General features: G+C 44.4%; 3 protein-coding genes across 5 annotated transcripts in view; 2 read left to right on the forward strand and 1 right to left on the reverse strand.

Annotated features, from left to right (window-relative positions):
* The window catches only part of wtap (WT1 associated protein), a 6,153-nt gene extending 2,470 nt beyond the window's left edge, over window positions 1–3,683 (forward strand). For all 3 annotated transcript variants that reach the window (XM_031875511.1, XM_031875510.1, XM_031875512.1), the window contains 2 exons: window positions 2,190–2,344; window positions 2,465–3,683. In XM_031875511.1, coding sequence (XP_031731371.1) covers window positions 2,190–2,344; window positions 2,465–3,123 — 814 coding nt within the window. In that variant the 3' untranslated portion in view covers window positions 3,124–3,683. The remainder of the gene's footprint in view (window positions 1–2,189; window positions 2,345–2,464) is intronic.
* Window positions 3,684–4,174: 491 nt separating this feature from the next.
* Window positions 4,175–7,938, forward strand: acat2 (acetyl-CoA acetyltransferase 2). Its single transcript, XM_031875513.1, has 9 exons — window positions 4,175–4,364; window positions 5,030–5,164; window positions 5,253–5,434; window positions 6,255–6,372; window positions 6,460–6,603; window positions 6,691–6,813; window positions 6,908–7,062; window positions 7,144–7,254; window positions 7,381–7,938. Exons 1-9 carry the CDS (start codon window positions 4,316–4,318, stop codon window positions 7,549–7,551), a joined length of 1,188 nt encoding a protein of 395 aa, XP_031731373.1. The 5' UTR covers window positions 4,175–4,315; the 3' UTR covers window positions 7,552–7,938.
* A 436-nt stretch (window positions 7,939–8,374) lies between these two features.
* tcp1 (t-complex 1) lies at window positions 8,375–13,006 on the reverse strand. Its single transcript, XM_031875423.1, has 12 exons — window positions 12,899–13,006; window positions 12,310–12,395; window positions 11,932–12,060; window positions 11,484–11,581; window positions 11,263–11,373; window positions 10,940–11,121; window positions 10,416–10,542; window positions 9,996–10,171; window positions 9,756–9,879; window positions 9,300–9,492; window positions 8,994–9,157; window positions 8,375–8,811 (listed from the first exon to the last, which is right to left on the reverse strand). The coding sequence occupies exons 1-12, from the start codon at window positions 12,969–12,971 to the stop codon at window positions 8,601–8,603; spliced, it is 1,674 nt and encodes a 557-aa protein (XP_031731283.1). The 5' UTR covers window positions 12,972–13,006; the 3' UTR covers window positions 8,375–8,600.
* Window positions 13,007–13,994: the final 988 nt, after the last annotated feature.

The following is a 13,994-nucleotide window of genomic DNA, read 5'->3' on the forward strand; positions in this document are numbered from 1 at the left end:
GGGGGGGGAAGGCTGACAAATGCTGTACTCGCCCACGAGGCTCAGACTTTACAGAGAAGCCAGTCACTGCAAAACCAAAGTGTTTTTGTACTCTTGCACTCTTGCCAGCTACATATCACATAACCTAAAGACAGTATGGTCAGGTGACACTTGTGTTTCAGCTCTCTCCCCTCGTGTCCCCTCACCGTCCAAGGGCCTGAAGGAGTCCGGACTGTTCCCGAAGAGGTGGTCTCTCACTTCCCAACACGGATATGCCACCCCACCGCCCCCTCAGCTCAAACCAGACAGTTCACTTATTTAATAGGGGGGGCTATGGTGGAGGTTGAGTCAGGCAGGGAGCATCCCTAGCCTAAACAAAACAAAGCAATTGAACATTTTACAGACAATTCCCCATACTCGGTTTATAAAGACATTTAACTGTGGATTACGCCACACACATACCCTGTAGTCGGCCTGAGAAAGACTTTTTTTGGACAGTCTAGATACATTGCAGTAACGTGAGGAAAGCTTCTAGGATTAACAGTAAGACTTTGGCGGGGGGGAGAGCCACTAGAAATGGTGTTAAGACTGTCAGCGGAGCCAGATCCTCGGTACACGGAGGACGAGGGTCCAGTCGCCCGTGTCTTTGAACACGGGCCCACTCACGGTAGAGTGTATTTACATGTTTTATTTTGTGACTTGTTTCTTTTGATTGCCATTTCATTTTGATCTTTCTCCTGTTTCTCCAAAACAAGCACTTACTGCAGTGTGTGTGAAGCATGATTTGGCTTTGATTGTTTACACTTGTGTACGTTATTTGCACTTTTATGATGAATTAAGCTTTGCTTAATTTTGTCAGATTCGTACTGAAACACACTGCTGTAGGTGCACTGAGTCCTGTTTTCAAGTTGTGAATGCAAATGTCCTTTTTAAAAAAAGTCATGTTCTGAGTTGATGAGAATGTATTTATTGTATTTTTGTATATTTCTGTGATTGACCTCACGATCTTTCCCTCAGCTCATTATAACCTTTACTCTCACCTGTGTGGCACCGGTCTCTGGCCACTGTACTCAGAATGAAACACGTGGGGTCTGTTGTGTGTTTTCCTGTCTTAAAAATCTAAGTTACACTCCGGTCGCTCACACTAATGTGAGCTGGCAGTGTATACACAGCATGTCTCCCCAGTCCTCCAAGGACATGAGTTGTTATGATAATCACCAACTGAGAAGAAACGCAGTTAACTAATTAACTTTCAGTGCACAGTTGCATTATTATGACAAGTAAGAATACTACAGTGAGCTGTTACCACTGTGATGACTTATTCTCGGGTACAGCTGCTGAGTTACTTGCTGTTGCTTTTAATATTTCCTTTTTCCTTCTGGCCAGACTTCCTACGGCATCTGTAGACTAAATCCATGGCAGTTAGTTCTGGTTTTACATAACATGTATGCCTGTCATTTGTTCTCAAATTTGGCTTCTTGATTATGGCTTTTTGTAAAGCATAGCCACAGATGCAGCTAATGTAAATCTAGCAGGTGTGCTGGACTGTTGAGAAAGCAGCCTTAAGCTCTTTTACTGCTGAAATACTTGCTCCTGTGTGTTTTTTTAAAGTGATGACTACACAAAACCAGTGCCTGCTTCTGCAGTGAATATTTCCTATTTTGCGACTTGATATTTCAATTTTAGGGTTTATTGTAGCGTGTCAATCTAATATTACACTGTTACATTGTTTTATTCTGCTTTGTGTTCACACACGGTGATGTCGCGGGTGCGTTTTGAATTTGGTTGCTCCAGAATTGCCATCGTTTTTAAAGTGCTCTCTTTTCTTCAATATGCAACATGGTGAGTTAAGTTACAGTTAAAGAATGGATGCATCAGTTCACACAGGTAGCTTGTTTGTTTGGGTTTCAGCAACAATGAGCAACTTATATTGTTCATACATAGTCATAATTTAGCCTTTAATTCAGCTAGAGAGAGAGAATGTTTGTACAGATACAAGAACATCATTTGACATTTATTTGTACAGAACCGGTTTGTGTCAGTAATTTCATATTGCATTGGAATCTAATGAATCTAGAAAATCCTGTTGTGAGTGATTCAGGGCCGGGCCAGGTTAGAGAGATAGCTGGGAACAGAGCAATGGCATCACTTCACCTTGTTGTGTTTGTCTCCTGGTTGACTGCGTGATGTGACACTTGTTTCCCTTACAGCCAGACGGGGAAGAAACTGATGGCCAAGTGTCGAATGCTGATTCAGGAAAACCAGGAGCTGGGTCGGCAGATGTCCCAGGGACGCATCGCCCAGCTGGAGGCCGAGTTGGCCCTGCAGAAGAAGTACAGCGAGGAGCTCAAGAGCAGCCAAGACGGTGAGAACATCTCACAACCCCGGCCTTTTGTTTCTTTACCAAATGTGACCGCTGGTCATATGTTCGTCTTTTTAACGTTCTGCTGTGGATTTGTTGTTTCCTGATCGCTGTCCCTCCCAGAGCTGAATGACTTCATCATCCAGCTAGACGAGGAGGTGGAGGGGATGCAGAGCACCATCCTCGTCCTGCAGCAGCAGTTGAAAGACTCCCGTCAGCAGCTGACTCAGACCCAGGGGGCGTTGAGCGGAGCCGGGCCCAGCAGGACTTCACCCGCCGCCTCCTGCTCGTCCGCCGAACCGTCCGCCCAGCCCGAGCAGGCCAGCACGCCTTCCGAACCGATGGGCAAAGACTACGGGAGGGTCTCCAACGGACCGAGCAATGGCAACTCGTCCCAGAGAAGCGAGACCACCACGCCCAGCCTGTACCGGGAGGTCAGCAGCACCGAGGAAGACTTTCCCATGTCCCCCGTGGTTTCCAGCCCCGGCGAGACCGAGACCAAACTGTCCAACCACTCGGAGGAGGCGTCAGGGAGTCAGACCGCCGCCGGGAGAGTTGGAGGACCTGTGGGTTTCGGGAGCCAGCTGAGCGCAGGGTACGAGAGCGTAGACTCTCCGACAGGCAGCGAGACGTCATTGACTCAGCACTCGAACGACACAGACTCCACCGCCGACACCCACGAGGACAAGGCCGCCCTGTTGACCAAGGGCACCAGGACTGCAGGGTCACGGCACACTCAGAACGGCCTGGACTCCAGCACGAGCGACAGCGCGGTTTTGTAATGTACTTTGACATGTACCGTCTTTTCCTTTTTTTTTTTTTATACAATATACAAAACAAGGCAACAAATGCATAGTCGGTAACAAAACGCGGCTGTCCCAAGACATTTTGTTTTCCCCCTCCTCCCCTCGCCTATCGTGATGCCTCTGTCACATTTGTGTTGCTAAACAGGGATATAACCGGTATGGGTTAATGTTAGATTTGAATTGAGTGGATGTATGATTTAAAGCTAGTACGTTTCATTCTGCTGTTTCTTTGAGCATGTCTATGCTGTTCTCATTTGAGCTCTTGACACTGAAATCAGGCATCTGGTGTTTGTAACTCATCGTCAAAAGTCAGTAAGTATCACTGAATTACAGTAGCTTCGCAATGTTCACGGTCCTTTTTAGATGTTGGCCTGTGTTGTTTTTTTCTTTTTTAATGCAATTTTAATTTTTCATTGACAAAAAAATTCTGTTCAAAAGACTGTTGAATTGTGAGTAGTTTATTTGCGATGTTCATATTATTCTGACTTCAGTCCTTTTCATGTACTGACCAAATACCAATAAAGATTTTTAATACTACAGAGTGAAACCCATTATTACTACCCATCAATATACTAATATGGAAACTTAATACTTATACAACATATTGGCTCATCTGAAGCATGAATATTTAAAGACCTCATCATATAATCCACCCCACTGGGCCTGCAAGGCTCCTGTAAGTTTTAATAAGAGTATTACACTTTTGTCTTTTTTCAAAGTTACTATATAATGAGAGGACGATGTATAAAAATAAAAGGTGTTTTGCTTGTGTTGTTACTTAGTCTTAAATAACATAATTTGGGTGACACAAAATAAGACTAAATTTAAGTAATTGCAGAGGTTGAAAAGAACATAATACAGATGACGACATTAAAATACACATATGTAGATAAATCAAAAGCTATGTAAAGTTTGTTACCCGGACCAATGTGGTATGGCAAATACTTCATATTTAGAAAGAAAATGGGCATTGTGATGAATTGGACAGTCCCCCTCCCAAACTGGTGGGGGCGCTGTGGTGCGTTCCTCCAGCAGTTACACACGTCCTAGTCAGAGCAGGTTTGAAGTGGTCACAACAGTCAAGAGAGCGAAGTTCAGTCAGTGTTGACGCGACAGACAACAACTATTGCAAAGCGAGCGCTCCAGCTTCAACCAGCCGTCCATCAAAATGAACACCGAGCCTGTGGTCGTGGTCTCTGCCGCGCGCACACCAATAGGTGAGATTAAACATCCCACTTAGTGCCAAACACGTTCAATTCAAACAGTTCGCTAACGTGCAACTCTGCTGCGGTGGTCACATTAACTGTTGTGGGTGTTAATGTATGAATGTAGCCATCATGTTTCTTTGTTTATACTTTGTTTATACTTTGTTTATAAGGTGTATAGGTGCATTATCGGGGGGGTCTTGTTTAATTTGGCAAAGTGGTTGATGTCATTCGTTTACGCACGTCGAGTCTTGCAGAGCTCTGATTGGCTCGCTCGTGTGTTCGGAGTGGTCCTGTGGCCAGTGATTGGCTGGCTGGTCATCGTGCCACGGAGCACGAGCGTTCTACCATTGGTTAACCAACAACGTGTTGAGGCTAGTTGGGCGTGTTCTCTCTCCAAGATGCGTCAGGACCACAATCGATAACTTCTATTAGTGTGTGTTGTGTCCACTTCAGCTGCCCTGTTAGCCAATTTACCTTGAGCCTACATACCATGTTAACTAATTAATACAAAGTATAGTGCAGGGCTGAAATGATGTCAATTAATAAATGAGTCAGCTGAGAGAACAGATGATTCAATATAATGAATGAGTTTCCTCTCCATGTAAATTGTTGGATTAATGGCGTTCCAGTGGGTCCCTGATTATGTGCTCATGCTACTACATCTTTCTTCACAGGATCCTTGAACGGTGCTCTGTCCACAGTGCCTCTGCCTGACCTCTGTTCAGTGGTGATCAAGGATGTCCTGAAGCGGGCCGGGGTGAAGCCAGAGGAGGTCTCCGAGGTTATCATGGGACACGTCCTAACAGCAGGTGAAAGCTCAACGTGTGGATGAGATAAGATACGGCTTCTCTTTCTTGTCTTATTTGGTGTTCACCTCCGATGTGTTTGTCCCTTAAGGTCAGGGGCAGAACCCGGCGCGTCTGGCCAGCGTTGGGGCAGGCATCCCCTACCCGGTCCCGGCTTGGAGCTGCCAGATGGTGTGCGGCTCTGGGCTGAAGGCTGTGTGTCTGGGAGCTCAGTCCATCCAGACGGGAGAGTCTACTGTGGTGGTGGCGGGGGGCATGGAGAGTATGAGCAGGGTAGGCAATGACACAAGGACGGATAGGGAACTGGAATCACATCTTTAAAAGACTATTATCATTAAACCTATTCATTTATAACAGAAATGCAGAGTTATTTTCTTTACTTGCTCTGCTTGTGTGTGTGTTCAACATTTACTATTTGAGAACTATAGGTCTTGTAGTAAACTTAAAAAAAACTGAATATTTCTCAAATTAAGGGATACAATCTTTTCAGTATCGGCACCAAAATCTGTGTATACAAATGAATCTAGTATTGTAATTGATATTTTGAAAAGATACCCACTCATAGATGTAAATTCTTTAGTTATGCGAGTGCATATGCAAGAACGTATGTCTCTCGTATTGTTCAGGTGTGTTGTGAGAGTCATTGATTGCCTCACAAGTAAGAGTCTTAATAAGAGCGTAAATCAAATATTAAACAAAGACAAACTTAATGCATAATTACACATATACAGTATAATATTCTGTTATTCTGACATCTTAGCATCTAATTTCTTGTCAGAACAGCTGCTATAAACAGCGGGACTTGAAGCTCTGCAGATTACAATTCTTCTTTTTACTCTTGCATGACATTTTTGTGAATGAAACGTGCCCACTGGTTGCCTTACATGGCGATTATAGGGGCATTGATTATAGTAACGATGGCATTAATCTAGTTGAAACAAGGGATTTTGTGCAGTAAAGACATTTTGGTGAATACAACTTGGAATACTTGTACCAAGAGAATTTTAGGATAACAAACCAAAATGTTTTAGCATGAGGCCGATTGTTTCCCAGCATGCCAAGTTAACCGTTTGTTTCCTGGTTCCACCGAAAGGCTCCTCACGTGCTGCAAATGAGAACAGGAGTAAAGATGGGCGACGCCTCCCTGCAAGACTCCATGGTGGCAGACGGCCTGACGGACGCCTTCCACGGCTACCACATGGGCATCACAGGTGTGCATGGCTGAGAATACACACGCATGTAGAAACACCTGATTCTCACATGAGTATTTATAGTCATGGTAAACCTTCTGACATCAGCTGAGAACGTGGCGAAGCAGTGGGAAGTCAGCCGGGAGGAGCAGGACCTGTTCGCCGTCCAGTCGCAGAACAAAACGGAGGCGGCACAGAAAGCAGGACATTTCGATCAAGAGATTGTCCCCGTCATGGTGTCCTCCAGAAAAGGCGAGTTTGTCACCGATTTATTGTTGAGAAACCGTCTCGTTTTGTCATCGGCGTGCATGAGCTGTAACAATAGCGCGTCATCTTCAGGTCCCGTGGAGGTGAAGGTGGATGAGTTTCCTCGCCACGGCAGCAACATGGACGGCATGTCCAAACTCAGACCCTGCTTCATCAAGCACAGCAGCGGCACCGTCACCCCCGGGAACTCCTCAGGTTCGACAGTTGGTGCTCTCTTTTTATTTTACATGTTGTATCTTTAAGTGACAGCATTTTGTCTAAGTGCATCTTTTTCTTTTTTTAACTGTAGGTGTCAATGATGGAGCAGCAGCCACCGTCCTGATGAGCCAATCAGAGGCTGCGAAACGTGGCCTAAAACCCATGGCCAGAATCGTATGTTGGGCTCAAGCTGGCCTTGACCCGTCTATCATGGGAACTGGACCAATACCAGCCATCAGGAAGGCGGTGAGAAACCAGAGGCACTAAAATCTAACAATTGAGAAAATGTGTTTTTTCGATTATATCATTCTTGTCCTCCTCTGATAGGTTGAAAAGGCAGGCTGGCAGCTGGACCAAGTTGACTTATTTGAGATCAACGAAGCATTTTCTTCCCCGTCGATTGTTGTGGCTAAGGAGCTTGGCCTGAATTTAGACAAGGTAACACTTTTCACATTTTAAATTTGAAGTCATGTTCATCCAGAGTGTCCATAAAAAGCCTGAAATGAGTATACACGTGACTCCAGAATTGAACAGCTTAGCAACACTTCTGCCTTCTGTCCTCAGGTGAACGTGAGCGGTGGCGCCATCTCTCTTGGCCATCCCATCGGCATGTCTGGCTGCAGAGTGCTGGTGACCTTGTTGCACGCTCTTCAGAGGACTGGAGGCCATAGGGGCGTGGCCTCTCTCTGCATCGGAGGAGGGATGGGTATCGCCATGTGCGTGGAGACGGTCTGAGAGGAAAACCTAATGCTGCTTCATTGATTGCATTCGATCTCATCTTTATGTATAAGGGATACTTAATCGTTTACACTGCGGGACACGATATAAAGTGGCTTACCTGGGTACTTCAATTACTGGGTAAACGTGATAAGAGTTGTAATTTCGTCTTATTTAACAATAGCTTGCCATTCTCACTGAACTTAAATGAACCCTTCCTCAGGTTATAGTTGTGTAGCATGCGATTTAAAATGTCTAAATACCGTAAATCTAGTGAATACCAACTGCTTTAACATGTTCTGCAGCAACTGTGACTAAGTGGAGAGCAAGGCCGTCCTTCAATCAGCGGATCGGTGGTTCGATCCCTGGCTCTGCTAGTCGCATGTCGATGTGTCCATGAGCAAGACACTTAACCCCAAAATTGCTCCCGTAGCTGTGCCTACAGTGTAGAAATGTGATATAATCCGAATTGTAAGTCGCTTTGGATGAAAGAGTCTGCTAAATGACTAATGTAAGGTTCTAAGTACACTACTGTAATTAGTAGTTGGCAAGCTGTCAATGAAGACTGTTATTCCCTTTAAAATAACCTGCTTTTAGTTGAAAGTGTTGCAAACGCATTATGGACATGCAACCTTCTCTGTAGATCTTACATATATATGACAAACATTTCAAGTGCATTCCACTTTCTCTTATAAATGAAGCAGACGACATCTTTGAAACAAGTGCCAAATGTTTAAGTATGCCAGCCTTCTCTAACCCAGTGCTTCCTGTACACGGCATATTGGTGGAATGTCCAGCTGTTTACATATCAATAAAGAATTATAAGCCATAGAGTCTTGACTTCTTTGAAACTCATTTATCGAAGCTGGCACAATTAACAAATCAGTGGTCATCTACAACCATTTGAGCTTTATTGAGTGTCCAAAAACAAAAAGAAGTCACTTACAGTTCCACTGGAAACAAGGGAGTGGGAGAACAGTAAACAGGCAAAGTGCACGGCCTACACTAGAGTACAGCCATGAAGAGCTCCTTATGTATATAAATACAGGTGAACATATCAGGGCCGCTTAACCCTCCAGAGATCCCGACTGCAGTGCTTCCTGGTAACCACCGCCCTCCTTCGGCTCTGGGAACAGTTTGATGAGGTCGTCGATACGGAGGATGGTGATGGCCGCCTCTGTGGCGAACTTGAGGCTCTTCGTCTTCACCATGGTGGGCTCGTACACGCCAGCCTGACGGTTGTCTCTAGGCTTGCCGTTGACCAGGTCCAGACCAATCCTACAAGACAAAAGTAGTCAAATACTGAATGTTCTACGCAACACATTAAGTTAAGCAAGCAGTTGAGAAAGTACAACTCAGCTTTAAACAACTCCAGAGCAGATAGCTAGATCTATACTGCCAATTCACTGAATGGAAACAAAATATTACTTTCATGACTGGTGCAGGAAGTATAGACTCACCACTTGAGGTTCTTGCGTTCAGGGTTAACCTGAGCCTCATTGTGGAAGGCCCGAAGCTTGGCCACCAGATCAGTGGAGTCCTGTGCTGCATTTACAGCCAGCGTCTTGGGGATGATGAGGAGAGACCGGGCAAACTCTGCAATAGCCAGCTGTTCTCGGGAACCCTGAAGAAACATAAATGTTAAGAAACATATGCGCATCGGGAGAAACGGGGCTACAAAAGACACGATCACAATAAAAACAGAACCCAACCCCAGATACCAACCAGCTTCACGAATCAAAAGGGTTTCATAGAATATGGCTCACCATGCTGGTAGCATAATTCTCCAGGTAGATTGACAGAGCTGCCTCCACAGCACCACCTCCTGGCACTACAGACTTGGACTCCAGCACCCTCTTGACCACACAGAGGGCGTCGTGCATCGAGCGTTCCATCTCGTCACACATGAAGTCGTTGGCCCCGCGCAAAATGATGGATGCTGATGTGCGTGCTTTGGTGCTGAGCAGATTCAAAGTTTGGAGGAAACACAACCAGTACAGTTAACATGCGTCAGACTGCATCTGCAGGCAGAAATGAGTCACTTTTACAATCTACATATACAGATAATTAGCATTGTCCAAATTTATCACAACTTCTGCTTTTAACAATTGACTATAAAATGTTCTGATCCTACAGTTGCACGGACATAACTATGAATTAGCAGTGTGTTAGGAGTACTTTATAGTTAACATGAGGTTTAAAAATATAGTTGCAGTCCCTACTTCTTGATAAGAATGAGCTCGTCGTCACAGACGCGTTCTTGCACAACCTCCTCTGCCTGGCCAAGCATAGTGGCCTCAAATGTCTCCTCTCCCTCCAGATTGGTCAGAGAAGGGCAGACGGTGGCTGAGAATGAACAAACAACCCACGTCACCACGATGTTTAACAGTTCAAACCACTGCATGTAAGGGCTTGAACACGACATTAAAACCTGCACACAGATGTTAAGACTTCCATCCTACCTCCTGTGGCCTTGGCAATGCGTTTGAGGTCCTTCTTGAGAACCCTTCTCACTGCCATGGCTCCTACATCCACAAAGTACTTAAGGCACATGTCATCAATGCCACCGGTGGTCAGGATAACATTGGCACCTGCTGTCAAAATCTTTTGGATCCTCTCCTTGGTGATATCAGATTCCCTGGAGCAACAAAATCCAAAATTTGATTCAGTTTGTTATATTTAGACACAATACTATAGAAATATGATATAGAATTGTTAAGCCCACAATACTGGTACAACAGCTCAGAGAGAACCTGCTGCCTTATATTGAGACATCATATATTTTCTCCCACGCGTATCACTGTGTAAACTATTGATTCAGCATCACAGCAAATTTTAATGGGATTATTCTTAAGGATGCGTTTGTGAGAGATGGTACGCACCTTTGTCTGATCTGGTCAAGCTTCTCTGGGTCGTTGATGAGGACTTGGACTCCCATCTTCATCTTGGTCTTCTGCAGGCTGAAATCCAGGCAAGCAATCTTGGCATTGAGGACACGCTTCACCATGCCTTTGGGGGGAAAAAAAACAAAAAAAACAAAACAAAAAAAAAACACAAAACGGCATGTTTAACAGGGGAACTATCCAAAGAGCAATCAAAACTTCCTATACCTTAAAACTCGACAGTATGAGGACAAATTATAAAATACTAAAAACACATGTTATTATTCTATTGTCTGGCTAGAAAAGATGTGACCCAGTTTAGAAACTACTGCGTCTAGATTCTTCTCAAAGCCAGCGTACTGTCTCCCACGCGTATCACTGCTTACGCCACCAGAGACATAGCAGCAAATTTAAATGGGAGTTTCATCAGCCGCAATGGTAATGCATGAGGCATCACCCAATGCGAAGCAAATCCTTGCATTTGAAATGTGGGAATTTCGGCAACAAGCGTACTAACAACATACATTGTGATCCAACTGTGCAGTTCACTGCATAGCCGTTGACCAAGTAGCTCTCTTTCTGGCTGCGGCCATGCGCTTTCAGCACGTTGATAGAGTTGATGGGGTATTTGGCCAACCCCTTGCTGTCCACAAACTTCACAGCGAGTGCAGCATCCACCGCCATGTTACCAAAGAAGTCGGAATCACTGAGGGTTCAGGGTTAAGGCAGATAAGGACTTTCCTCACACAAACAATTACTCTCTGCCTGCATATTCAAGGAACACAAAAGCCAGCGAGGGTTGGATCCAAACAATACAACGTATGCACCGTGCAGAAAGAAAGGATACACTCCAATGATTTTGGAGGACATGGAGGTCTTGGCTGCATTGACCAAGCACTCTCTGCCAAGATCATCTGTTCCGATAGTGAGATTCTCATTAATGTAACGAACTGCTTCCCTGGAAGATGAAAAGGTAAGTTTGCGTGTCAAATAATTATGGACAAATCTGATCCAGCGATAATCAATGACAAACAAAATAAACAGACTGAAGAGTAGTTTCTCCATTACTTGCAAGCCAGACGATATCCGCTGATGACCGACGTGGGGTGAATCTTCTGCTTCACCAGCTCATCTGCACTCTTGAGCAATTCTGCAGCAAGAATCACCTGAAAGAATGTCACAGTACATATGTGAGTACAAGCTGACACTTGCTTCATATTCAACTTGAGAATACTTTCGTTACACCACAGACAAAATGTTTCAAGAAAGGTACGAGTTTCATAGTGTGCCATCGTTTCATTAGGGGTGGCAGAAATGAGGCTGCTCAACCCCTTCAGACACTGACGGACAGTTTCTCTCTCCCGTTAGCATAGCCACGCATCCGTGATAAAAGGCAGATGCATGGTACTATAACAGGATATTACAACAAACTGAACTCGGTATAAAGTCTGGAGCAAGAACTGCGTTTACCGAGCACCGTTCATTCTCCCCTTGAGCAACTGTTGACCCTACTCACCACAGACGTGGTCCCATCTCCGACTTCCTTGTCCTGCAGGTCAGCCAGTTCACACAAGACCTTAGCAGCTGGGTGCTCCACCTCCAGCAGCTTCAGGATGGTTGCTCCATCGTTGGTGATGGTCACATCCTGTCATACAATAATATATGAGAGCGATGAGCAACTCAGGCCACACTATTTACGATCACGTAAAATGACTGATGAAGTAACGGACCTTTTAGCAGTGCTGTTGACATGTCACAGCAGGGTAAACACAGGTCCAATTGATTTAATTAATTATAGTCCCATTCTACATCAACATCTGTGTTTACCCTGCAAAGACAGGTAAAGCTACTGCTGTGAAAAGGGCCTGTAAATATTGTTGAATGCGACACAGACCCCGATGTCGTCCACCAACATCTTGTCGAGGCCAACTGGTCCCAGGGAGCTCTTGACGATGTTAGCGATGGATGATGCGGCCATGACTGCAAAGACAAGAGGGAAGCTGCTACTAGCACTTCTTAACATTTTTATTTAACATTTGCTGGTGCATCCTTTAAAACACGTCTGACTTAACCTGTAATAACACTTCTATCGTTGACATGTTCTGTCATATTATTGAGTGGGGTTCACAGTAAGCTAGGAGCCACACCTTCAGACCATGACAGTGTTTTTCTATACCATTAGCATAGCCGTCCATTCATGGTGATGCGAGTGGAAAGTACTGAAATGGGATTATGACGTAACTACCGCGGTTAGCTTACGGTGCACATTGTTTAAAAAGAGCAGGCTTTGATGTGCTTTTCAGATTTTCACTCGAGTGAGATCAGAGGCTTAAAGTTGACATAAAAGTTAGCTAGCATTAGCATTAGCCACACGTGTGGTACCATGCAGTAAATTAAATCACTTCTCCCATCGACCATTCGTGACGCACATAAAATACATGAAGCATAGGCAAAACACCAAGTAACATGACACCATAACTCACCATTTTGAGTGCGAACAGATTCGCCAGTTGCTCTCTGGCCGAGCACATTTAACGGACCATCTAGCATCGACATCTTGGAACAGCGCACAACCAAGAAGAAAGAAAGCGCCGCAGTGCATTATGGGTAACCCGGCATTAAGCGGAAGGTTCGAGAAGAAAATGTATAAAAAAACAGCCTGGACATTGCCGTATATGGGTTTCTCATTATGTAAAGGATGTCAACGTTTAATTTGTAATAATGTTTCACGTCAACCAGTTCCCTTATCAATTTAGAAGAAACGCTTTGTCACGTTATTACTTGTAAACTACATTTTCCAGCATGCCTCCCGTTTTCTTTTGGCTCTTCCTCGTGGGCTCCAAGTGCGGCCTCTGCTGTTGATTTTGGATACAAACTTCATGCTTCAAGATAAAGATATTTCTCCTTCTTTCTTACAATTTCATTTGATCTACATCTCCTTTATTTTGTTTTTTTAGGGGTTATTCTTAGTTTTCTTTTTGGAAGAACTGTGTGTTTTATTCCTCTCTTGATTATTTGACTGAGTTATCGTCAAATTTTAGTTTCTCACATAATAGTATAAGAAAAAAGAAATTGCAGAACAGAAATGTTAAATATATCTTTGAGGTAATTTAGAAACACAGTCATAGTTTTCCCAGCTTAGAGCATTGACAAAAAGCAAAATAAATATTGCTTAATTTATTTATTACCGATACCATTAACGCACATTACTGACTGCTTCTTCCCCGGAGTCTTTGTGCTTTCTCGCAGGTTCCCGTGGATCCTGGTTATACCTGGACCATGGTCTTGCCTCCTGCCGTGTTTCTGTCATATGCATTGAATGTGTTGTAACTCTGTTATGTTGTTCATTCTCTACACATGACATCTATTACACTTCTGTCCATCCTGGGAGAGGGATCCCTCCTCTGTTACTCTCCCTAAGGTTTCTTCCTCTTTTCTCCCCGTTAGAGGTTTTATTTGTGGGGGGGGGGGGGGGTCCTGTTCCGATGCGAGGGTCCTGGGACTGAGGATGTCGCATGTGAAAAGCCCTCCGAGGCAAATTTGTGATTTGGGGCTATACAAAAATGTATTGAATAATCC

This window comes from Anarrhichthys ocellatus, unplaced genomic scaffold, assembly GCF_004355925.1.
Source record: "Anarrhichthys ocellatus isolate YVR2014 unplaced genomic scaffold, GSC_Weel_1.0 scaffold91, whole genome shotgun sequence".
Classification (NCBI taxonomy): Eukaryota; Metazoa; Chordata; class Actinopteri; order Perciformes; family Anarhichadidae; genus Anarrhichthys; species Anarrhichthys ocellatus.